The sequence below is a fragment of the Nipponia nippon genome, unplaced genomic scaffold (genome assembly GCF_047370975.1).
Source record: "Nipponia nippon isolate SJK-2023a ecotype South Korea unplaced genomic scaffold, ASM4737097v1 scaffold_1, whole genome shotgun sequence".
Lineage (NCBI taxonomy): Eukaryota > Metazoa > Chordata > Aves > Pelecaniformes > Threskiornithidae > Nipponia > Nipponia nippon.
Window position 1 is genome coordinate 38,102,818 of NW_028262290.1, and position 25,600 is coordinate 38,128,417.

At 41.4% G+C, this 25,600-nt stretch overlaps 1 protein-coding gene across 1 annotated transcript; it reads left to right on the top strand.

Moving 5' to 3' along the window:
- The first annotated feature begins 7,931 nt into the window (after positions 1 to 7,931).
- On the top strand, positions 7,932 to 24,541 carry VCPIP1 (valosin containing protein interacting protein 1). The gene is made up of 3 exons (XM_009471656.2): positions 7,932 to 10,821; positions 16,291 to 16,377; positions 19,277 to 24,541. Exons 1-3 carry the CDS (start codon positions 8,115 to 8,117, stop codon positions 20,146 to 20,148), a joined length of 3,666 nt encoding a protein of 1,221 aa, XP_009469931.2. The 5' UTR covers positions 7,932 to 8,114; the 3' UTR covers positions 20,149 to 24,541.
- Positions 24,542 to 25,600: the final 1,059 nt, after the last annotated feature.

Genomic DNA, 25,600 nt, shown 5'->3' on the forward strand with positions numbered 1-25,600 from the left:
TGTGATACTCATGCTCTGAATCCTTTACAAGGCTTTGCTTTTTCATAACAACATGACATGGCTGACTTACAATCAGTTTGTGATTCACTGCATGCCCCGATCCTTTCTGAAGAATGTTCCCAATAAATTTACTCCCTTATCTTGTGATTATAAGTGGGAATAAAGTACTATATGTGCTGCTTTCTAATCCTATTTATTTCACCAGCTTGTCAAGATAATTTTGGACTATAAATTTCTCCCCGAAAGTGCTTGCAACTCTTTCCAGCTTAGTGTTTCCCGCAAGTTTAATAAGTATAATCCTGGATGTAATTAATGAACAGACTGAGGACAGATGCTGCATAACCTCATTTTGATATGCTTTTACAGTTTGGTAGTGACCAGCTGCTCTGCATATGCCGTGGTTACATAAGTATGCTATAATCATGGCTTTTCTATCTAGCACAGCAGTATCCAATCGGTGCATTTTCTGCTAGCTTGATTGCAAGGTGTAATGTGAGAGGATACCAAAACTCACAAATGCCAAGATAAGACAGCTATCATTTCTCATGTACGTGGCCTGCTCTCACTGAGAGAAAATAGGTTACCGTATTGGGCTGGCATTGGTGACCGTTCCTCATAGTAATAATGCATTTGCAGAATATCCTCCTTTTATCTCCTTAATTGTGTCTTACTTTCTGCTTTGGCATCGTTGGATTTTTTTGACCATATCGCCTTCTCTTTGGTAATTTGATTTAGTTTTTTTATTTTTGGTATGGTTCTTTTTGAGTTTGGGGGTCAATGTTATTGTTTAACCAAGCTGATTTTTCTGCACTTTACTATTCCTTGGATTGAGATGGTTTGGGCACATGTAACCTCTGATTTTTTCAGAATTACTTTTAATTTTTACTTTCTTCCCATGAAATCTTATCTAGCAATGTGGAGAGTTTCAAAAGTCCATCGTCTTTCTTTATCTCTTTTATCATTTCATGAACAGTTGTGCAACTTGTTTGCTACTTTTGTTTGTTCAGCTAGATCTGCTCAGGTTCAAATCTAGAAAGCCTTCCCTACAGGATGCCTTGCATCTTCTATATCAACAGAATCTCTCTCAAACTTTCTACCTGTTAGCCAGCTTTCTCCCACTGTACCCATTTACCAGCAGATATCTGTTAATTTGAGTAGTGAACTTGCTGGTAATGAAGGACGTTAGTATGATTTTATTTGAAATCCTCCCCTTCAAATTATATCCGCTGATCTTACGCAGTGCTCTGTAGTAAAGTCATGCCATAGTGGGATCTTTCCGCCGCTTTCTCTTCAACCCCATTTTGTTGCGGTTATGTGAGCAGATCTCCTGATGAGTTCTGGACCTCAGAACAGGCACTCATGCTCTCAACGTGCAAATCACGGTTTTCCGTCATTCTTCAGCCCGCAATGTTCTTCTATATCAATATCTGTCTTGTGAACTATCCTACCACGCTTGGTATGCTAGTGAAATCTTAGTGCGTAAGCAAAGCGTGTCCTGGTTATTTGCTCAGTAGTGTACAGTCATCTAGGATGTTCAGCAGTTGGACCCTCTGGTTTTCTTTATTTGATTAGTCAGCTAAAAGGCAATATAGAGTGACAAAGTCGTCGTGCCTTATAGCACTAATGTATCATCCGCGGAGCGTGGCAGTTCCTGGGACCAGTGGGAAGTTCACTTGGTTGGCTTCTGCTGACACCTACTGCCAGAGCTGAATGCAGCAAAGTAACACAGGAGAAGGCTTTGACGCTGTCCCACAAGACTGATGGACTGTAGCTTTGGATTCGGACTACCAGTGTTGTACTTAAAGAGATAAATGCCATCCATACTTTTATGGAAATAAGAGTAACACAGATCAGAAATGGAGTAGTCTCCAGGAGCAATTTGGGGTTTTTTGTTGCTGTTTTTCTAGTAAAATTAGTGAAGGACAATGGTTAATTGAAAGTCACTTTATGCATTTTCCATGATAGAAGCTATTGAGTTTATGGCTAGAAGTAAATACTTCTCAGAGGCAAAAACGGTGTAACTTTTTTTTTTTTTTAAATAGATGATACATCTTCATTGTTACTGCCAATGGTTTTACATCAGATTCAAGAAAAAGCTTCTCCTCAAAGCAATTCCTGCCACGTAGTAGGGACCTGTTTCTTTGTTTTTGCAAACCTCCTTTTCACTTATTTCAATACCGAGAAATCACATCCAGGGCAAGGAAGTGTGGTAGAAGATTCTGCTTACTGGAGGGTTGCTAGGTTTAGTAAACTGCAATGAATTCATGCACACGAGAGCTGTACTTTAGACCTTTATAGGTGTATAAAGGACAAAGAACCTTGTGAGCAATCAGAAAACTGGAAACTTATAACATCTGGCTACTGGTGGTAAGGGTGTTTGTGCATTTTGGAAGATGGGATATTATGCTCAGTTGCTAAAGGACAGGGCAACAAACCAGTTTGAAGGGTTCATCTAGTTTATATTTGAACTGTAACAACACCTAGGCTAAAACCCTCGGGAGACAATCTGAGGACAGAGTGGCTTTGTTTGTTTTCCTTTTTTTCAGCCAGCTGATCCAATCCCACCATTTCATATTTGTGTACCAGGTTCTCTCCTATGTCTTCAACTCTGAAAAATACAGGCTCTCAACCTGTCAAATAATTCCAAATTTAAGCATAACCACAAGCCGGGCATCACTGCTATGTGTTGTCTGTAAGAAGCATTCCATTGTCTTTGTTATCCATTTACATCCTTGACTTGGGAATTCTTCTGTCCTGGAAACGGCTGCTCATTTTTCTCTACTAAACTGGGTATTTGCAGAGAGAATTTCACTAAGGACCAGACAGTAAATCGGGATGCTTAAATACACATGAATGTCATATAGATTTAAGTAAACCTTTAACAGCTGCCGAGATCAGTGACTGCGCATACGCTGTGAACATACAAATCAATACGGCAGCGAGTGTGTTAGTTGCTCAACCTATTTTATTTTGAGGCATTTATCTTTTAGTGTAATGGGATTGTACCATTCCTTCAATTTGTATTTGACAGAGCGCTATGGAAAGCAGATAAATATTCACAGTAATTGCCGTTGAGACTTCCCTATAATGAGGTTACACATCTAAGCTAATAACACTTACATGCTCCTCTTTTTTAATGGTCTACTGCCCTAAAGATTGATTTTCTATTGACAGTTGCTGGACACTGACAGTCCTGATGAATCCATTTTGTTTGCCAATTGTGCTGGCATCACCTCTCAGAGATATTCAGAATAAAAAATGTGGGGCCTTAATTTTGCAGAGGAGTTTGCATGTGAAATCAATTTAATTTGCTTTCAAGATAGGGCCTCAGAGCCAGATTTTAAGCCAAGAAATAAAAGGAAAGCACAGGTAAAAAAAAGCCAGTGTACCCATTGAGCAGCTTGTCTTGGATGCCAAGATTGCCCCTGCGTGGGAGTCAGCTGTAGAGCTGTTCTTACCGGACAAGGCTGTCCCTGAAAAAACATCGGGAACATTGACTTTGCAGCAGCAAAGCCTTTGAGCAGGTTATTTGGATAGTTGTAATTAGTATTACAAGGTCTGCCCAGTATCTCCCTTTCGTGTGTTGTTTTTCTAACGTGCTTCTGTTTTGCTAACACACATACCACATTTTGAGCAGCCTCAAATTTGGTCTCGTGTGTAGGAATTACATCAACGTTAACAAAGTGCATCTATTAGGGGTGTGAAATGCAGAACCTGTTGCAATGGCAGCAGTTCAAGCTCTGACTCTGTGAAAGCACTGAAGGAAAAGAGTTTTTCATTTTGGAGATCATCGGAATAGGGATATGGAAGCTATTCGGTTGGACGTATCCAGGACAGGAGTTACGAGTCTAGGTCGTCAAAATAAGCCAGATGCTGTTTTCTAACCACCATCAATTAACCATTCATTAATTCAAAGGTTTATGAAAGCTGAACTCAAGTTGCTCAGTGGTGGTTCCTGTCCTTCCAGAACACTGTGCTGGGCTGCACGCTGCCTCTGAGGAAAAAGGACGCGAGGAGGCCTGTGACCAACACCCCTTCGGCATACCGCAGTAAGCGTGGTGCTTAATGCTCGGGCTTTTAATAACACCTGCTCAAGTGAAGGGCCAACAAAATACATGCAGTTCAGCAGCCGTTTGGAAGTGAGCACAGAACTGGCTTAACAAGAGCATAAATACAAGAGCCTACGCTGCACGGAACTCGAAGCTGCTCTGTGCGGTGAAGCACATACTGCTGTTGACTCCTTGTAGATAGCTGGTACTACTAATAGTACTTATGATATTGTAAGTACTATCCAGCCGGGGGCCTACCCATGCTTTTTAGACACTAGGGTGTCATATCTAAATAGAAAAAAAGTTGCATTCATTGTGGGTTGTGATGATACTGCCATCTTCCCTCTAGCTCACACTTGTGTTTTCTCTCTCCTCCTTCTCGAGTGTAAGGCTGAAATGGAGAGTGCTTTTAGGGCCAGGTCAGGCAAAACTGCTAGTCTTGCAGGCTAGGCAGGATCAGCTCTGCCAGGGATTCAATGAAGGTAGCACCAGATTTTAGCTATCCTTTCTCTATAATGCACGGTATGGAGAGCACGGTGAGTTGTAGCTGAAGGCTGATAATAACTTTAACTTCTAGACAAAATAGAGCATCTTCTAGTTTATCATGATCCGGTCTTTGGGATGCTGCACAAGCCTTCTGTTTCTGTTTAGCTGGAAACTTCTGTCATTGCTCTTCCAGAGAAAAAAGTCCCTCTGAGAAATAATTGCTTTCACCTGGGAATGATGCATTTCCTGAGGGTGAATGACACAGAAGAGAGGGAGCAGCACTGGGTGAAGATCAAATTTAAAATTTTAGATCTTGCATCCTGGCCCTGAAACAAATACCTGGTATTTTGCCTGGTAGTGCTCGGTTCTCATCAACAAAGTAGCAGGGGTTCAGATATATCCTGTTGCTGATAATTAATTACTCTTCTGACCCATTATAAGTATATTTAACTTTGTAATCAGTGTGATCTTCAAGGATGTGGTAGATTTGAAAGTAATCCTGCTTTCCTGACTGTGATGTTGCTGTTTGCATTGCCTGTGAAAATAGTGTGGTTATTGCCGTGATCTCTGCCAGGACTCATTGCTACACTTCTGTAGGGTATCTACTAACAAGGCAGATACTGTATTTCCTGAATTGTCCTTTAAGGCTGCTTAAAGGTTTAGTTACTTGCATGACCTGTATTCAGTGATGTAACACAGAACTTCCTTATCCTGTTTGCCAGATACAGTGTATAAAGCTTGTAAATAAACATGCATTTAATTTGCATAAATTATTAACCTGCCAGAGAATTGTGATTTTTATCAAAGATTCTGTAACGGAAGTTTATTGTTGCAGAAATTGCTTGGGAAATCAGTCATGATGATAAGTCTGCATATAGCTGGACCACTTACAAATGTAATTCATCGAAAACATTCATGTTAATTAGGGTCAAGTCACCATAAAAGATAGATTCCTCTATTGAATATCATTTATCAGTGAAATTAATGTAGGGAATAGGAAGGAGAAAAGCTTTTGACTTTACTCAAGTGCTTTCATAAAAACATCTGGCTAGAGAAGTAAACAAAACATCAACATTTTCGTCGGCTTTGACAGTAAAAGCTAATTATTTCACCAGGATGCTACCTATTATTGACTACAAAGTACTATTAAGCAATGACAGCAATGGATTGCTGCAGAGGCCAGTGATGTTACAGAAAAATTCTTTGACATCCCTTCAAAATGCAGGCCGGGTCAGCACAGGATTGTCACCGTCCGATGCCCTGCGTGGTGCCCATTCTCAATAGCTGCCACACAGTTTCACAGAGGACAGAGGCTCCCCTGTTTGCATTTTACCGCGTTCCTGCTGCTTATGAAGGGAAGACTAAGGAATGAATGGGCATAGACTGCTGATTTATCCCCAAGGACAAGGCACATTGGCAGGATTATGGAGCCGGTGATGCTGCTACCTTACTGTCGTACACATAAAAAAGAATTAGTAGCAGGCAAGAATGAAAATCTGTCTCATAACTTTCACCTTTTCCTCTTCAACCCTGTCCCAGATTTTGAAAGATCAGATAAAAGATTATGCTGCGGAATGCATACATTTACACACACATATATATTTTCTGTGCTTGACAAATTATTGTACCAAGAGGCAATGAGCATGCACAGCTCTGCTGCCGTCACTGGAAGGTGCTCAGTCTGTCACAGGGCCAGGCCTGGAGACATTTTTTTCCTTAAGCCTGTGATAAAGCACACAAACAGAATTTTTCTGTATGTATTAATCATCTGAATATTTATAATTTAAATGTCAGCTGCATAAATTACTTTTCATGGATTAATGAAAATGAAACATGCTCTTTGTATTGGAAAGTACAAGCACAATACGTTCTCTATAATTTTTCTTCTAATTTTAAATCGTTTGGGTGACTATAGAATAGGTAAGGCCTCGGGATGTAAACGCCAGGTGTTTGTTCGGTGGAACCGGGATGACGGAGGAGGGAGGAAACGGTCATTTTTGCTCTTGTATTTGTAGGGCTGGGTCTCTCTGGTACTTGGCAATACCCAGGGAGGTGCTACCTTGTCCCCCAGAAGCTCAGCTTTTGTTTTCCTTTATTAAAGGATAAATCTCTATCTGGAATGGCTTCCACAGAACTTAAAAAAACCCGTGCGCTGACAGTAACCCTCCTTGAGCTCTCCAGGTGAATATGCTGCCAGCCCACTGTAATTAGGCTGGAAGTTGTGAACATTATTCCCTTTCATTTCTGTGAAGTATCATTTCAGACGGCCACTGGAGATATCGTAAGCACCAGCTCCATTCCCTCATTATCTCCTTATGTAGCACCAGCAGGAGGGATCACTTGCGCTAACAACTTGCTCCCACATCCCCTCGTGTCTTGTTTGGGCGCTATCAGCAGCCGGCAGCTGGGGAACACCTCCGTTTAGATAGATCACCTCCCGGAGAAGCAGCTTGGCGTAGCTGCTGGGGAAGCGAAACCCCGCCGCGGGTGTATCTGCCGCCCACGCCAGCCCCGCGTGGGCCAGGCCTGGCTGCGGTGACTCGCGTGGGCAGACATTTAGGGCCGAACCCGCGTGCCCACGGCCGCAGGGGATGGCCGCCTGGGAGGACGCGCCGCTCGCCATGCTGTTTGAAAACCTCCATGCCCGGGAAGCCCCGGGGGCTCACCCCCGGGCACTCGGAGCCCCTGCACAGCGGCAGTGAGGTGCAGGCTGGGGCCCGGCCGCCTGCCGTGCCCCGTTCTGTCAGCCCCTCGTCGGCGGCAACCTGTTGGAGCTCGGCCAGGCAGCGCTGTGAGGAGACGGAGGCCAAAGCCGGGGGACGAGGCCCGGCGGCGGCACGGAGCCCCTCGGGCAGCGTGAGCAGCCGCCTTCCCCGGCTGCCTGCCCAGAGGGACAGGTGACAGGGAGGGAGCCTTGCTTCAGTCTTCATGCTGGGGCGGGCAGAAGAGGGATACATATGTGGGGGTGTCACCTTAAAGACAGCACCCTGCCCTTCCCCCACAGCCCGACAGGGGAAGCGCAGCCGGCGGCGGCACAGCGCCCCAAGTGTGTCCCTGCCGGCTCCCCTCCGCCGCGCCTCGCCCGCCGGGAGACTACGCTTCCCAGAAACCCCGCGGGGCGGGGCGGCCGGCCCGGCTCGCCCCGCCCCCGCCCCGCCTCCGCCGCCTGGCATCACGGCCCCTGTAGTCTTCGCCCGCTCCCCGCTCCCTTCCCCGCGCCGGGCCGTGGCGGCGGCGAAGACTACCGTTCCCGAGAGCCCCCGCGACGCCGCGCCTGCGCCGTTAGCGTGGAAGTGCGAGAGGCCGTTGCGTTGCGGGCAACGGCTAAGGCAGCGAAGAGGCAGTAAGCGGCGGCGCCGGCGGCTTCCGCGTTTGCCGGGGGGGGGGCAGGCGGGGGTGGGGGCGCGGAGCGGCGGCGGCGGCAGCGGCAGCAGCGGGAGGGCGCTCGGTGGATGGGCGGTTGGCGGACGGCACCGGCGGCGGCATCTGTCAGGCGCCGGCCGTTCGCCGGGGCGCAGGGGATGAGCCTGTGAGGGCGGAGGAGCGCGGGTGGGGGTGAAGCCCGGCCAGAGCGGAGCGATGTCTCGGCCGCAGCAGCAGCAACAGCCGCCGCCGCCGCCGCCGCCGTCTCCTCAGCAGCAGCCGCAGCCGCCGCCTCCGGCCGCCTCCAAGAAGCGGGACCGGCGCATCTTCTCGGGCACCTGCCCCGACCCCAAATGCCAGGCGCGGCTCTTCTTCCCGGCCCACGGGCCGCAGAGCAGCGGCAGCATCGAGTGCACGGACTGCGGGCAGCGCCACGAGCAGCGGCAGCTGCTGGCCGTGGAGGAGGTGACGGACCCCGACCTGGTGCTGCACAACCTGCTGCGAAACGCGCTGCTGGGCGTCAGTGGCGCCGGCCCGCCCCGCAGGAACACCGAGCTCGTCAAAGTCATGGGCCTCTCCAACTACCACTGCAAGCTCCTGGCCCCCATCCTGGCCCGCTACGGCATGGATAAGCAAACGGGCAAAGCCAAGCTCCTCACAGAGATGAACCAGGGAGACATCTTTGACTGCTCCCTCTTGGGTGACCGCGCCTTCCTCATTGAGCCGGAGCACGTTGAAACCATCGGTTACGGAAAGGACCGCTCTGGCAGCCTCATCTACCTGCACGACACCCTGGAAGACATCAAGAAGGCCAACAACAGTCAGGAGTGCCTCATTCCTGTCCACGTGGATGGTGATGGCCACTGCCTCGTCCACGCAGTCTCGCGGGCGCTTGTTGGCAGGGAACTGTTCTGGCACGCTCTGCGAGAGAATCTAAAGAAGCATTTTGAGGAGAATCTGAGTCACTACAAGGCGCTTTTCCATGACTTTATTGATGCAGCAGAGTGGGAGGACATCATCAACGAATGTGACCCTTTGTTTGTTCCTCCAGAAGGTGTGCCAATGGGCCTTAGGAATATTCACATCTTTGGTCTGGCCAACGTGCTTCACCGGCCTATCATCCTGTTAGACTCCTTGAGCGGAATGCGAAGCTCCGGAGATTATTCAGCGACGTTCCTCCCTGGCCTGGTACCTCTAGAAAAATGCATGGGGAAAGATGGCATGTTGAACAAGCCGATCTGCATTGCATGGAGTAGCTCAGGACGTAACCATTATATTCCTCTAGTTGGAATTAAAGGTGCTGCTTTACCTAAACTGCCTAGGAAGCTACTTCCTAAAGCCTGGGGAGTTCCTCAAGACCTCATCAAAAAGTACATCAAGTTAGAGGAGGACGGTGGTTGTGTTATTGGAGGAGACAGAAGTTTGCAAGATAAGTACTTGATGAGGCTCGTTGCTGCAATGGAGGAGGTTTTCATGAGTAAGCACGGTATCCATCCCAGTCTTGTAGCTGATGTACATCAGTATTTCTACAGAAGGACTGGTGTAATAGGAGTCCAGCCTGAAGAAGTCACTGCAGCTGCCAAAAAAGCAGTGATGGACAACCGCCTTCACAGGTGCCTCATCTGTGGGGCCCTTTCAGAGCATCACGTTCCTCCGGAGTGGCTGGCTCCTGGGGGGAAACTCTATAACCTGGCAAAAAGTACCCATGGCCAACTAAGGCCTGACAAAAATTACAGTTTTCCCCTGAACAGTTTGGTGTGTTCTTACAACCCCGCAAAGGATGTGCTGGTACCAGACTATAGCCTGAGTAGTTTGACTGCTTGTAACTGGTGTCATGGTAACTTAGTGCGTCGTGTCAGAGAAGATGGATCTGTTTCGTATTTGGATGGAGACAGAACCAATACTAGGTCTACAGGTGGGAAATGTGGCTGTGGATTCAAGCACTACTGGGAAGGTAAAGAATACGATAATCTCCCTGAAGCTTTTCCCATTACTCTAGAGTGGGGTGGAAGAGTGGTGAGAGAGACAGTCTACTGGTTCCAGTATGAAAGCGACACATCTCTGAACAGCAACGTGTATGACGTCGCCATGAAACTTGTTACCAAGCACTTCCCTGGTGAATTTGGTAGTGAGATTCTTGTTCAGAAGGTTGTCAACACAATACTGCATCAAACTGCCAAAAAGAACCCTGATGATTATACCCCTGTAAATGTCGATGGTGCTCACGCCCAAAGAGCTGACGATGTACAGCAAGGACAAGAGTTAGAGTCGCAACTTCCAACCAAAATTATTTTGACTGGGCAGAAGACAAAAACTTTGCACAAGGAGGAGCTGAATATGAGCAAAGCTGAAAGAACTATTCAGCAGAACATTGCAGACCAGGCTTCTGTAATGCAAAAACGGAAAAGTGAAAAATTGAAACAAGAGCATAAAGGGCAACCTAGGACTGCTTCTCCTGGGGCTGTTCGTGAGGGGCCATCATCTGCACCTGCTACACCAACAAAAGCCCCGTATTCTCCAACATCTACAAAAGAAAAGAAAATTAGAATAACCACAAATGATGGGAGGCAGTCAATGCTTACCCTGAAGTGCACTACCACCTTCTTGGAACTACAGGAAAGCATAGCGAGAGAATTTAATATTCCTCCGTATTTGCAATGTATTCGCTATGGCTTTCCTCCTAAAGAGCTGCTGCCTCCCAAAGAAGGCATGGAAAATGAGCCTGTTCCTTTGCAACATGGTGACAGGATTGCGATAGAAATCCTGAAAGGTAAGGAGGAAGGCAGGCAGTCTGCTTCAGCACACTCGGCCCATGCCGTGAAGCATGAAGATGTTGCTGTGACTAGTAAAATCTCATCGAAGGAACTGCAAGAGCAAGTCGATAAGGAGATGTATTCTCTGTGTCTTCTAGCAACACTAATGGGTAAGGCTGACTTCAAGTTGTACTTTAAAATTGTATTCTTAAGTAGAAGATAACATTTTACAAACTGTAGTTACCTACCGATCGTTTTTTTTTTTTCTCTCTGTAACCATGGAGAAGGTTAGTTCCTTCATTCCTCTATTAGAATAACATTTAACATGCTGTCAGTGATTTGTTGAGTGTTAAAAATGTGCATAGGAGATACTTGTTCTTTCTTTGCTATAAAGTCCTCTTTTAAAAATTGCTGTTTAGAAGTTGTTGCATTTCTTCTTCTGTCTGTCTCTCTCTCTGTTTTTCCTGTCTCTCATTAGGCACACATCTGATGTGTATGTGTGTGAGCTACATGCTCTCTTTTTTTCCTACATCTCCCTCAGATTTCAGGAAATAAATTCAGAGCAGAAGTGAAAAGGGGACGCTGAATGTCTGCTCACTGGAAGTTTGAGGACCAAGTTATCACCTTTGTAGTAGGATAAAGTCCTGGGATTTCTCCCCACAGGAAGTTGTGTTGTTTTAATTAAATCAACACACCATTGTATCCTTAGCTAATCTGCTAATTTTAAGTGAAAATCTGGTCTTTTTAAAGAGCTGTGAAAAGTATTATTTCAGAATGTAAGCAGAAGAGAAACTGAAAGAAGCTAAACACAGGCTTGAATCCCAAAGGTGGACATAGGGTTGCAAAGCTATGCTTGTAAATCGTCAGTCATATAAATCTGACTAACTGTTAATAGTTGAAGACGAAAGGACTTTACTCAGGTGCCTGTGGTTTTTATTTTCATATTTGGACTCGGGAGACTTGGACCTTCATTTGTGTACTTTCTCCATCAGGTTTCACAGTTCTTGCTGCTTACTGGCAGGAAGTAGAACAGTAATTATCATACATTTCGCTGTATGAGCCAGTTGAATCGTAATGTTTACAGGTTTTTTTTATGGGAGCCTTCCTTTTTGCTGGAGGGATTTGGCGTGGCTGAAGCATGTGATGTTTCAGAAACGAAACAATTACATAATCACAGAGTGGTATGTCAGAAGTTCATCGTGCAGAACTCTGATTCCTTTCCAAGCCCGATTGTGTACTCCTGTGTCTCTTGCAAGATATTGTGCTGAATCACTAGCCGCCTTGTCACACTGACATTTACACTGCAGTTCCAAAGTGCAGGAAAAGGTTAGGTTCAAAAGCTGTCTTAATTTTGAGATGAAGCTTAAAAGATTGCTTTCCTGTTTTGAGGAAATACTGCTGAAAATGTAGTTACTGGCTTGCAAAAAATTTGGAGGCGCTTTAAAAGTATCTCAGTGACTTCAGCATTGAGGTGTCTCATTTTTTTTACAAGTGTTTATCTATAAACTGTGAGCTGCTCTTGTATATCAATTTTTGTCTTTGACTCTCATTGCTGTTAGACTCTGCTTTCGAAGCACAGGTTAGAATAGAATTTACCTCACCCTTCTCTGGTTGCATCCATTTTGCATGACTAATAGAAGTAAAAGTGTCAGCAAATGATAAACCAACCAGTTACAACAACCTATGCAGCTACTGAATAATTAATTTCCCTTCAAAGATACTTGTGGAAAAAATCTAGACAGTTGACTACTTACAACTGTGATTTTTCAATGGGGAAGCAAACTCTAAGAAACTTCTTAAGTCCTTGCACTTTCTTAAGAGTGTTGGGGTGGCAGTTCCTTGAGGTGGTATATTCAGCCTTTCTGGGACAAGAGGCCTCAGTGCTTCTCAGTTACGTTTTTGTACTGCTAAAAACCAATGCTGCAGAGTTCTGAGAGTCAGCTTATCCTGCGTGCTTTTGCTGTAACTTTGTTCTGCTAAAAGCATTCATCTAATACAGTCAGATTAGAATGTGTAGAGGGGAGATGCTATTGAAATAGCTCTCTAGGCCAGACACGCTCCCCCCCCCCCAATGCCCATAGTGAAAGTGTGTCTTCAAACATCTATAACTGTTAATTCTGGATGCTTAAAGCTTTTCTTTCATACAGGGTCTCCTGTAGGCTGACTTGATGCTTCTTTCATATTTCAGTTACTAGAATTTTTCCTTTCTGGTCTCAGCTAGTTAACTTATTAAAATTTTAGACCATGTTATTTATTTTTTATGTATATAACTTAAAGATAAGCCTTGGGAAATTAGATACTGTAATTTCTGGAATACTTAGCTTTACAAAAAATCATGCATAATGTTTTCTCCCCTATTTTTGTTTAGCTCAAAGTACAGAATTCTATAAGGAAATGACTAAAGGAATTTTAATTTTACATTAACATAGTTAAACCATTGTATTTTTAAACTGATTTTACATACACCCATGCAGAAGCACTCTGGATACACGCAAGCCAAGGATGAATCTGTTTGGATCGGTTTGTTTTGCATTGACGAATTTGTCAGTGCACAAGAAATCAAAATAGCCAGCTTTAAATTAAATGTATTAATTCATACCAGGATTTGCTTGGATTTAAACAGCTTGTTTTTAAGCCAACTCTAGTTCCCTGTAACCTACGTTTATCAACTGAGCTTTTGGGTGGTTTTGCACTTCTATGTGTCCTCTCTGCTGTACAAAGTGACGGTCTTGGGCTTCCACTGGCGTAAGTTAGTCTGCAGCTGCTCTTTTTCAGCAGTAGGAGGCATGCTTGTGGGTAGGATAGTCTTCATTTGCTGCCATACCTTAATGTTGTGGGGCTGAGGTCTGGTCTGAGGGAATGTGTGCTGGAGTGGGAACAGTGCAGAGAACATCATCTCTTTGATAAATGTAGTGTCTTGAGGGAGTTTTTAATCTAACTAAATGATCGCTCAAATTAACTTGTGACCTATCAGCATCTTACTCCCATGGTAAACAAAACCAAAACAAACAGTATAACCCAACTAGCAACAAAAATGTGCAAACCACAAATGTAGGTTAGTTGAATCACACACACTAGTTCTTCTGATCTGGGAAAGTCCAGTTGTAATTGTGGGTTTTTTTTGGTGTTCCAGTCTGAGATCTCTTTATCAAAACAGCATAGTTAGCTTGTATTTCTTTCAGTGGCTGATGCTTTTGTTTCGTGAGCCCCGCTCTCCATACTTTTCTGCATGTAGTCCTTGTTAGTGTTGCATAAAAGGCTATCTAAACAACGATGCTTTTCTGGTGCAAGGCTTGAAAAATCATGCCTGGAGGGAATAGGGAATCTTTCCTTGGAGAATGCCACTAATGTGTAAAACTGGGCTTCTTCTAAAAGCCTGGTGGTTGTCTCGTGGAAGGGAATCCTTCAAATAAGAAAGGATTGCAAGATGCAGCAGTATAGGAGTCCTTAGTATGGAGTTGGCCGCTGCGTGGCTGCTGGCTGTGGCCTCCCCAAGCTTCAGTAGACTGATGACTCTGGTCTGTTACTTATCAGTGTAGTGGTTATTTTGATTCCTGTGAGCAGTATTTAAACCATCAGGAAGACTTCAGCTTGCTGCTGCTTGGGGGAAAATGAAGAGCTACAGCAGTGATACTCTGGAACCATTGTGTACCGGGATGTGTATTTCAAAATGTAAATGAGAATAGGGATGCAGGGTAGCAGTGAACACTTCTTGAAATAGCAAAAACGTGAGAGTGTGTTATCAGCAATAATTGTCCTCCCTCCATGCAGCTGTTTGAAGAAGAGGGAAAGTGGTGGCAATAGTGGGGAAGAAAAGAGAATGCTCCTTTTAAATTTTTCTTCTTTTAATTTTTTTTTTTTAGTGGGTCAGTGAGAGCTAGAGAGGAGCTTCAAATTTATTAGCAAGTCAGTAGAGAGGAGTTATCAGGATAAAGTCAAAGACAAGACCTCCTTCTTCAGTAGATCATGGAAAATAAGAAAGATGAGTAGTTGGTTTTACTTGGGTGTTCTTGCTAGGACGTGAAGGCCAAATCTGAGCTTGATGTGCAAATGAATGCAATGAACCAGAGCATATATGGTTCAAGGGAATGCATTTAAAATGAATCAGATTGTGTAGGTCTCCTGTCTTTAAAATGTCTAAAGACAAAACAGGATGAAGATGCACTTTTTATAGAGAATGGGGACTTGAATAACACCTGAAGAGCAGCGAATCCTTCTGGTGGGGGGACGGAGGAGCAGGGGAGTGTACGGAGTCCTGTGTCTGTCGGGGAAGGGAAACAGAAAAGGTGGAGAGTGGCGTGAAGTGTTTCAAAGAATAACGTAGCACATAATGCCGCTGTCACCAGGGTGAAACATTTTCTCACCTGAAGCAGGTGGGATAGGAGAGTAGCCACGGGTACTCTGTGGGATCTTCAGTAAAGAAATGCAAGGAGGGATTTAGATGTGCCTTATATTCAGTATGTGGAAGCTATTAAAAATAACTTTTAACTTTTATTTTGCTCTTAACAGCAAGCAAAGAAGTAATATTTTACAGCCTCACACATTCCAACTATCTCTATTCTAAGTAGTAAGTGCATCCAGTTAACTTTAGTTGATGATTTACATTCTCCAATTTTAATAGAAGATTGAGAGACATGGTTATTGAGATTTTGATGCCTAAAGAAGGGTGCAATTTCTATTTAAAGTATCGCAGTATGTTCCCTGAATGTTGGATATGAAGCGGGAAAAGCAATTTTTTCTGAAAATGCATATGTGCAGTAGTTGTTTCTGCATCAGGAGAATGGAATTTATCAGTGCTTTTTGTTTGCACTACTTTGACGGCTACATCGCACGTCACTTCTCTGAAGCAGGTAAGTGGTTAGTAAAATGAGGAAAAGGGTATAGGTAAAAAAGCAGATCTGAACTGATTTAGCAGGTGCTTTAGGCTACTGATATTCTGTCATTGTAGCCCAATTTTTTTGTTCTTTATATTCCTTTCCTTACATAGTCTATTTTTTTTCCCTCTCAGTGGCATTTAAAGTTGTCACATTTCAATGCCATTTTTGGCATCTTTGAAAAATGCCAGTTACACAGGACTGCTGGGGCCTTACAGTTGGTATTTTGTTTCTAACTGTCAAGAAAAGCAAGGTACAGACACAGCTTGTGCACAGCTGTGCATTTTTATCAGACATTTTTATCTCAGCTATAGTATAAAGTCTGCTGTATGGCAGCTGTGAAATTGAGATCTGAGTTTTGAGGAGGTGTGGGGATATAGAATTAAGGTTTTAATGTGCAAGGGTATGTGCTTGAATTTTGGAAGTGTGTTAGTCATTTCCTAGTTTTACATTGAAAGCATGGGTAGGAGGGGAATGGAGACTCGTGTAGGGCCTGGCAAAGAACCAGGAGCTGCAGCTTGGATGAAATCAGATTTGGGAACCTTTGTACTAGAACATGTAGGATATTTGACTGCAGATGATATGTTTTCCTGAGAGTTTCTCAATGTCCTGGGCTCCTGTTCTGTAAATTTGCAATAAAAATTCAAAATCTTAATTGCATAGAAAAGAGTGAGGATTCAGCTTTTAATTTAAGGAGTTACATTTTCAGCCATTGTTTATAATGTTAAAATATGTCTGTTTAATGATTGTGTTTGATTTTTACAGGAGAAGATGTTTGGTCTTACGCAAAGGGGCTTCCTCAGTTGTTTCAGCAGGGTGGAGTATTCTACAGCATAATGAAGAAAACCACAGGTATTTTGGGGTTTTGTTTTTATCCCTTCCTTCCTCTGTTTTCAAATCTTTAAAATTGTAAATTGGAATTGAGTCACTTGTAAGCATAAATATATTTCTATTTTATTACCGTGGTACATTTTTATTTTCATAATGTTGTAGAACTCCTTATGTTCCCTCAGAGAGCCTAAGACTAGGGAATCTGACTAAGACTAGTTAATTCAACTTAAATCTCTTCTTCTCTGAAATTTTCTCTACAACCATACATCTCCATTTAAACTTCCTGAATTATACAAACAACTTCAATAAGTCAAGTGATTTTTTTTTTTTTATTATTCTTAATTTTTTTTTCTGGAAAGATCAAACAAAGAGAAGATCATAGGACCTGTTCCTGTTAAACTTTAAAATACTTCCTGCATAAGCAGTTCATCTTTCTAGTGTGCTTCTTAGTAGATATTTTATACAGGGGTACTGCATGTTTTAAATTTCAATGGTTGGTTAAATTTGTCTTTCATATTTCTAAGACTGTTGTTCAAAAGCAAAGCTATCCATCCCCTTCTTGCATTGATAAATGTCGCATCTTGGACTATGTGCTGAATAATCAAGCAAGTAGTTAGAGTATATTTGATTTTTAGTTGGCTTTACAAATACTACCTACAAAGAATAACATGTGTTTCTTTAGAGAAGAAAGTACTATTCAGTTATTTTCTCTCATTTAAAGTTTATTTTCATATATATATATATATATACTCAATGCCCACTACCTCTCACTGAATTATTAGCCCAGGTAATAGAATTATCATGCAAGTGTCTTATAGCAGATCTGTTTCCTTTTAGTTTTCTTTCTTTTCCTATGCTTGTACAGTAAAGACTGGTGTATTGTTTGTGGCAAGTGAATTAGCTTAAACAGTACCTGAGGGAAAGGACATTTTGGACTGATTAATGACTAGCCAGAGTTGAGAACTTGAAATTAATCCAAGGGATTTGAATCCAGCTGGTCATTAACTCACAGAAAATGCCTGACTTAAAAGTCATTTTTGCCAACTGACAATGTAAGAACTAAGGCCGTGGGAGATGATATTCTGTATTTGAACATTATTGCATTTCTGTGTGTTCAGGTATTTTACACTACCTTAGTAGGCAAAATTACTATTTCAGCATTAACATACTTGTATGATTTTAACGTTTTATGAACTACTAAATTTCCACATTAAACAATTACAGTGTGCAACAATCTATTTTTTTTTCCCACTTAAAGAAGCTCCTTACCTATTTGTAATATTTTAGTTAATGTAATAATGCAACTATTATACTGGACATTTGGAACAAAGCTTTCTATCAAGTGTAGGTACTGTTAATTGAAATTTGATTTAGTAGATCTCGTTTAAGATCTTATTTTGAGATTTTAGGATTGCAATTTCAGAGGCAGTTTTGGTCTATCATAGAAGCTGTTACAGCTCTCTTTTGCAAATGAAGGTTGAGCTGGTACATTATGTAGTTAAAATATGATCTTCAGGCTAAGTTAGATGGATAGATGTTTGGGGTTAAATTTTCTTCTGTGTGTTTTGGCTGTTTGGTTATTGGTTCCCATGGATATGTCAAAAAAGGAGCTACGTGTCTCAAGTTCTCGAAATAAAATCTCATCTGTAGATTCTTTTCAACTGTAAAAGTGAATCAGAAGCTGTGGAGGGTGAGTGAGATTAGTCAGGTGGTTCATCAGTATAAAAACAGTTTAAGAACGTTTCAAATGGAGTGACCTTTTTTATTGATGCCCAGAATACTTGTTCTGACTGCATTGTATTCAATAACACAGAAATAGGATTTGCCTTTCGTGTTTCTTCCCCTCTGCATAATTTCTGATGTTTTTCTTCAAGAATTATAAGAGAATATGAGGAAAAATCCCATTAATTCCTAGCACTTTTTAAAAAGTGATTTTTTTATTGTAGCTCTCCTTGCATAGCTGATAGAACTGAAGTGAAAAGAGTTGTTGCAGCCAAGTTTTCGTCTGCAGATAGCTTTTAACTCACAGAAAGCCATCATCACTGAAGTGATACTTTACTGCTTTTACCACAACCTGTATGGGACAAGAGTTGAAAGAGTTATTTTGTATTTTATGGTGATAAACTGGAAACCCTGATGTTGCCCATTTTTGACACAGAGCAGCTTCAGAACTTAAATTTGTCTAGTGAACTCTCAATTTTAGCAGACAGGTCAAATTGTAAGTGGGACAATGAAACATACAGCAGATCAAAAATATTATGCCTCGTGTTTGTTTTGTAAAGGTTAGTAGTTATAATCTCCAGGACTACTAAATATAGTAAGCCTGGAACACTTTTGTTTATCTAGCAACACTTCCTCTCTGAAAAGATGACAAACAGCAAATTTGAAATTCCTCAGGCTTAGCAGCAGTTGTACACCCTGAAATCCTACTACAATTCTAACTAGTATGGAAGTGGTCTTAAATAGTACTTCTCCAGATAGGCAGTGGTTTGAAATGTGCTCTTTGGCAGTGTTCTGGATTTTTTTGGTTGGTTGCTTGGTTTTGTGTGGTTTGGGGGCAGGGGGTGATGGTGGTAGTGATGGGGTTTGGCTTGCTTTGTGTTACTGCAAGCATATACTATTTCTTTAACTTCTGTTGTATTAGAACAGCAAGTCGCAGCAACGTGGTTATTTTATCTAGTAATACTACAGTCCTGCTCTTGATGAGAATCGCCATAGAAGGCAGCGGCATCTTAGGGGTATACTGTGATTGCTATCATACGGCATACAAGCCTAAATTGTTTTTCTCCCACAGTAGTAGGTTTCAGTGTGTTTGTTTTTACCTACTTGATGCAATAAGTTTAAATACAATAATTACTGTGTATTCAGAGCGTGCCTTAAAATATGTTAGCACTTTGAATAACTTTTTCTGTCTTTATAGGTTTGGCTGATGGCAAGCACTGTACTTTTCCTCATCTGCCTGGTAAAAACTTTGTGTACAATGCAGCAGAAGACAGATTAGAGCTGTGTGTGGATGCTGCAGGGCACTTTCCTATTGGTCCTGACGTTGAAGAGTTGGTTAAAGAGGCCTTAAGTCAAGTGCGAGCAGAAGCCACTTCACGAAGCAGGGAAGCAAGTCCTTCGCACGGAATGCTGAAGCTGGGTAGTGGTGGAGTAGTGAAAAAGAAATCTGAACAACTCCATAACATAACTGCGTTTCAAGGAAAGGGCCATTCCCTAGGAACTGCATCTAGTAGTCAACAGCATGATCAAAGAGCCAGGGAGACACCACTTTTGAGAAAGCCTAGCACAGAAACGGACTTCAGTCCTTCTGCTAAAATTGAGCCTTCTGTATTCACAGCTGCTTCGGGTAACAGCGAGCTTATCCGAATTGCTCCGGGAGTTGTGACAATGAGAGACAGCAGGCAGCTTGACCCCACTTTGATTGAGGCACAGAGAAAAAAGTTGCAGGAAATGGTCTCTTCTATTCAGGCTTCAATGGATAGACATTTGCGGGATCAGAATACAGAGCAGTCAGCATCAGTTGATCTATCTCAAAGAAAAGTAGAGGCAGTGAGTTCAACTGCTAAAACTGGGAGCTTTCAGGCTGGCTTACCCGAACCATTTTCTGCACCAGGTGGTACTGAACACTTGAATACCGAATCAACTGATGGTAACGTGGTGAATTCTGTGGGAACAACATTCCCTGCAAGGTCTAAAGCACAAAAGGGAAATTCTGTTGAGGAGCTTGAGGAGATGGATAGTCAAGATGCAGGAATCACTAACGCAACTGAGCCAATGGATCACTCTTGATAGGTTAAAATCTAATAAGGGTAGAAGAAATTACTGTTCAAATGTAATGTTTATTGGCTGGGCCACACAAAGTGATTAGTTGTTAAATCTTGTATGTATGTCAAAGATTATATCATCTTATTCAGTGCATGATAAGCAAGTGTGTGATTGGCAATAGCTTTCAATATTACCATACTGCTGCCCAGGCTGGCTCTGTTACCTGTAAATTAGTTATTAGGAAATGCACTGAGATGAATATCTGCTGTAAATGTGGGTTCTTGAAAATTCTTTGTAATTTTTAATTCCTTAAAAGTCTTAAAATTTAAACCCATGCAAGGTTCTTACCACGCTAGTTTAAGGTTACTGGAAAGGCTAGAACAGGCAAAACTAGAAACGTGACAAAGTTAATCCTGTCCCAGGTACTTAATTCCACTCAAAAATACACTATAAACATGAATTATACATACATTTCAAAAAGCAACTGAAACTAAACTTCTGCTAAATTTGATAATGCAGCATATACAGTACTTTAATTACACTGTGCTGGCACTTCCTCCGATTTAAAAACTTTTTCATTCATACAGCTGTATACGCTTGTCAGAAATCTTGGAATAAGTGTAACTTTAGTAAACTCTCTTAATTTCTGCATATCGTCAGTTTAAGCAAGTTAGAAAAAAGGCTACGTAGTGTATGATGAAGATAAAGTGAATGTGGTGTGGTTATGCATGGCTGTCTGAGCCAACGCAACCATTTTGGTGCTCTGTTAGTAAGTGATAGCGTGTTTTTATTTCCTCCCAAATGCCGAGCTGGTCAGAGGTTGTGCAACTTTTAATACAGCTACAGGAGAGAAGGAGTTGGCAATTGCAAGAAACAACAAATGTTCAACAGCGAATCCATGTCTTTTTTAAAAGATGTTGATTACTAGCATTGGTTAGTAATGGCAAAAATTAAATAACAGCTGTCCTCTTCAGAGCAAATTAACAATTTATTGGAAGGAAATGACTCTCTAACATACATTACCCTAAAGTGTTCAGTGATAATTGAGCTTTTGAAAACTCACTGTTTACTCCATGGAAACAAGGACTACATGCTGTTTCAGTGTCTATAAAGCCTGCCCACCTCTATTAGCCTCACTTCAGTGTGTGATGCAGATTTCCCTGCATCAGTGATAATGTAGCTGGTATCCACTTAAGTAGCATGTTCATCAGACCTGCAGTGCTAGTTCTTGAGAAGCAGCCATTGTGCTTGCTGCCTAAGGGTGGAATGTGTATCTGATACCGCACTTTGCTTCCTATCTCCATAGTCATATTTAAGTGCACTATTGTTGCTTCCTCTAATGGTAAAATAACATTGAATGGATGAAAGATGTTAATACAGCTTCAAAGGAATTAAGAGCATTTAAATATTGAAGTCTGTGTTTGTGCACATGTGGGTTTTTACCAGTTCACAAATGTTGTTTGTATTGTATATGTTTGTATTCAGAAAAGTCTCCTCACTTTTTACATTTGTAATCACTTAAACAGTTCTAAGCATTAGTATGATAAAAAGTCCCAGGAGGGAGGATTTATTTTTGTATGTCAAAATTAACTGAAGCAAGTCACTTAAAGAATAGCCCCTGTTTTGTCAAAGGAAATTAAAATGCCTCTGTTGGTTAACTTTTTATGTAGAGGGAATAAATATTTTATGATTTAGTACACTACTTCTAGGTAAAAAAATAAGAATCGCCTTTTCACAAATAAATGAAAAATTCTAAGATCTCAAGGTGCTAACCTGTAAGTTAGCAATTTGGAAGCTTGGAATGTATGAAGTAATTTGGCTCACCAGAACTGCCCTTGCTGATGCACTGATTAACTGGCAGGGCTTATTCAATGAGAAACAGGATGCACATGCAGCAGCTGGAAGCCTGCCAGGACTTCTGAAAACATTTAGTCTCCCATGAATCAGTCTAGCTGTCTGAAGGCTACTTCTATATAGAAAATGTTGCGTAGAGGCTTGTGCTTTGTCACAGTGTGATGTTTAGAAGCAGTGGCGTGTTCCTGAGAAGGAGTTTAAGTCAGGAGAGGCTGAGGAATCTCCTGGATCTCTTCCATTTTAGACAAGGTAACTATCACTTAGACATTTTTAACATTTTCTTTAGAAAAAAGAAGTCTTCCTCAGCTGAAAAAAAACACAGGCAGTGTATATAAGAGAATTCTAAGTTTGAAATAAATTGAAATATTTCTTGCACATCATCCTTATTTCAAGGGAAGTTGCTTACTTCTTTCATGCCTTTCTGGTAAGACTACAGAAGTTTGTGTGCCTTTTACTGAGTAAAGAGGAAGGCTTGGTTTAATTTGACACACTTCCCATTTCAGCAGTAATTGGACATTTTCCTTCTTACCTAAATAGAAATAGACACAGATAATAGCTCTGTTCGATTCACCCTTAGGGTCATCTCGGGTCCACTCAAGTCATGTAGATCAGAACTCTCCAGTTCCTAAAACAAAATGGTCTCAAAAAGGAATGGTAAGGTGGTGTCAAAATCACAAGATCCGCTGACGTGAATTCCTCTGGTGTAAAGCAGGATTGTGCATATTTCTTTGCGGTGTTCTTATTTCACGTAGCTTTCTCATGCATTTAAATATCAGTGTTTTTGAGAAAGACGGCTTTTGATACTCTCAAGTGAAGCTAAACTTCATCTACATGCCGGTGAGATGTGTAACTGTACAGGAGAAGTGAAATAAAGAACACTGAAGTGTAAGTTTTGAAGAGACGTTTCATTTGATTGCTAGCAGTGGGTGCAAACGTAAGTTGAGGCAAATCTGTATGCCTGTCTTAGGAGCACCAGCGTGCTTGTTAGATCTGCCTGTTCGAGTCAGGCAGATGGTGGTGGGGTACAAGGGCAGGGAAGATGTTGAGTCATTGTGGGTGCGAAGCCCTGTCAGTAGGACTTCTCAAATGGCGTGAAGAGCCTCCCTTTCTCAACAAACCCCCAACTTCTTGCTACTGAATTGCCTCTGGACTTAGGCCGTGCTTCTAAATTATTTTTGAGTACCTGCCTTGATTACTTTGTTCTCTAGGGGCCAACCACCTTCTACAGAGTGTCTCATGGCAAACAAGACTTAAATTATTTGGAAATCCTAAACTTTACTATGGCTTAGTATGTATAAGCTAGACGAGAGATGATTAAAAAAAGAAGAGAATTAACTAGATTGCTGATGAGCATATGGGAAACCTCAGGAGAACAGATCAGTTTTCCAGGCAAATGCAAGATTTTTACTACTTCACATGGCTGGCTGCTTAGTAAGGTTGACTTTTTGATATTGCTGTTTCTCTGTGAATTGTTTGCATTTCAGTGAGAGAAAATAAATAACAGCTTTTCAAATGAAATCATATAAATATATTTGGGATATCTTCACTGTTACGGTCACAAAACAGCAATGTATATTGTTGGTTTTGTGAATCCCATATAGTTTTAGTCTTCTGATAGACAGAAAATGGGAGCTAGACGCTGGCACCGACAGAACGCTCTAGCAGCGCCACAGAGGCACGGTGCCGCAAGGCTGTATGCTAACAACCCTCTACAGCAGGCATACTTTCAAGACCAAAATGCTTAATTTACAGTCTTTCAAAAAGGAGAATCTATTGTCGCCGTCACAAGGTTAGCAGAGTTGCATGCTACTTTTTCAATGCACCGAAAATGCCAGGTAATAAGAGTCATAGTATGCTTACAATTGGGAGAGCGATGCTTGATCTGAAATGTATGAAAAATGAATGATTTAAGAAGATGCCACTGTTATCTCTACATTTGTTTGGCTCCCATTTTCAAATAGCAGAATCTACACGCTTTTGTAAAATAATAATAATAATATGAAGTTGATCCTTCTGTTAAAAAAAAAAAACAACAGTAAGTGGTTTCTTTGTTTTGCTTGTGGATATCAGTTTAGCTTCTTAAAATTGAAGAAGTTGCTTAAGATCTTTAGAGTGCAGGATTCCCTCTGAGCCCTTATGCCTGCGGTTGAGCAATAAAAGGTTGAAACAAGAGTGGTATTTTCAGAATTATTTTACGTTTAATGAGGATTATTGCCAAGAAAGGAAAGAGTGCACTTTTAGGAGGGAATGCTATTTAAAATGTATAAATAAGAATTAAAATAGTGTATATATTTAGAAAACAAATCTTTTTAAACAGTAAGTGCTTTACATGTTGAATTAAAAATAAATTAGCATAGAAACTATACCATCTTCACAGTACTGGCTGTTATCCAGCACAGTTTGGTTTGTTTTATTTGTGATTGCTGTACTAATTATATTTGATTTTTTTATCTGTAATGTAACAATAGTGTATTATAACAGTATATAGTGTACTATACTACACTTCACTGTACAGTATTTGGAATTTTCTTTGATTGCTATATTAAAACTATAAGTTAAAACATCTGCTTTGGTTTTGTAAGGTGCAACTTTTATCTAGCCTTTCACACATTAGCCTGTTTAATTAACACTGATTTGGCTACAAAATGAATGAGTTGTAATTGTATTAACTTCTTCATTCTACATATAAATTGCATTATACTTGCATACGTGAATGCTAGTACAGAAGTTGAAAAACCGGTACGAACCTTAGAAAAGTAAACTCTGATGTCATCCATTTTGCTTTAGTTATGTTTTTGTTTAAAAGAAACTTTTTTGAAAGAAAAACTCTGTATGGAAAAGTTTGGTTTTGGCCTCATACCTGTTCTGAATATTTCATTAAACACATAGGACCCTTGAATTTGAGAGATTTTTAAAAGAGGTTTTTATATATTTGAGACCAGAATCTGAGATCTGGATCTTTTTTCAAAGTTGTCACCAAGAAGAAGCTGTAGAAAAATGCTGACCAAGTCATACATGACATTTAAGATACCTTGCAATCTGTGGCTTGAAACACTGGTCAAAATGTATTTCAAAGCAAAATTTCAATGCATGCATGTAATATGCAAGAATGAATAGTATCATTTGGAAGAACTAGGCTTTCGAAAATTTGGCAATACTCGAAGATGAATTTAAGTAGTTGTCAATGTTATCTCTGTGCTTTTTCCACCAGCTACGTGTGGTACTTGGTTTCAAAAATTGGCTGTAATCATAACTTTTGAGCCTAAAAAGAAGTCATAAAACCCATCTGCAAAACTCTGTGTTACTTCTTCCTGTATTTATTGAAAGGCTTTAATTCAAAGTGTGCTAGCATTAAAGCATTCTTTAAAATGATGGGTGTAAATATACGGAGTTAATTTTGATTGCGTGTCATATCATGAAGAATTGAAAATTATCCTTCGGAAGATTCGTATTTCAAAGGCTTAAATGCTTAATGCTAAGCTAGAAATTTACTCATCATTATTAATGCAGTGTTTATAATCTGAGCCAAAACCAGTACTGAACGTATGAAGCAACCAAGTTACGAGTGCTTTCAAAGTGTTTTCATTTTTCTTCTGCTATTAGTTGTACAGCCTTAATATCT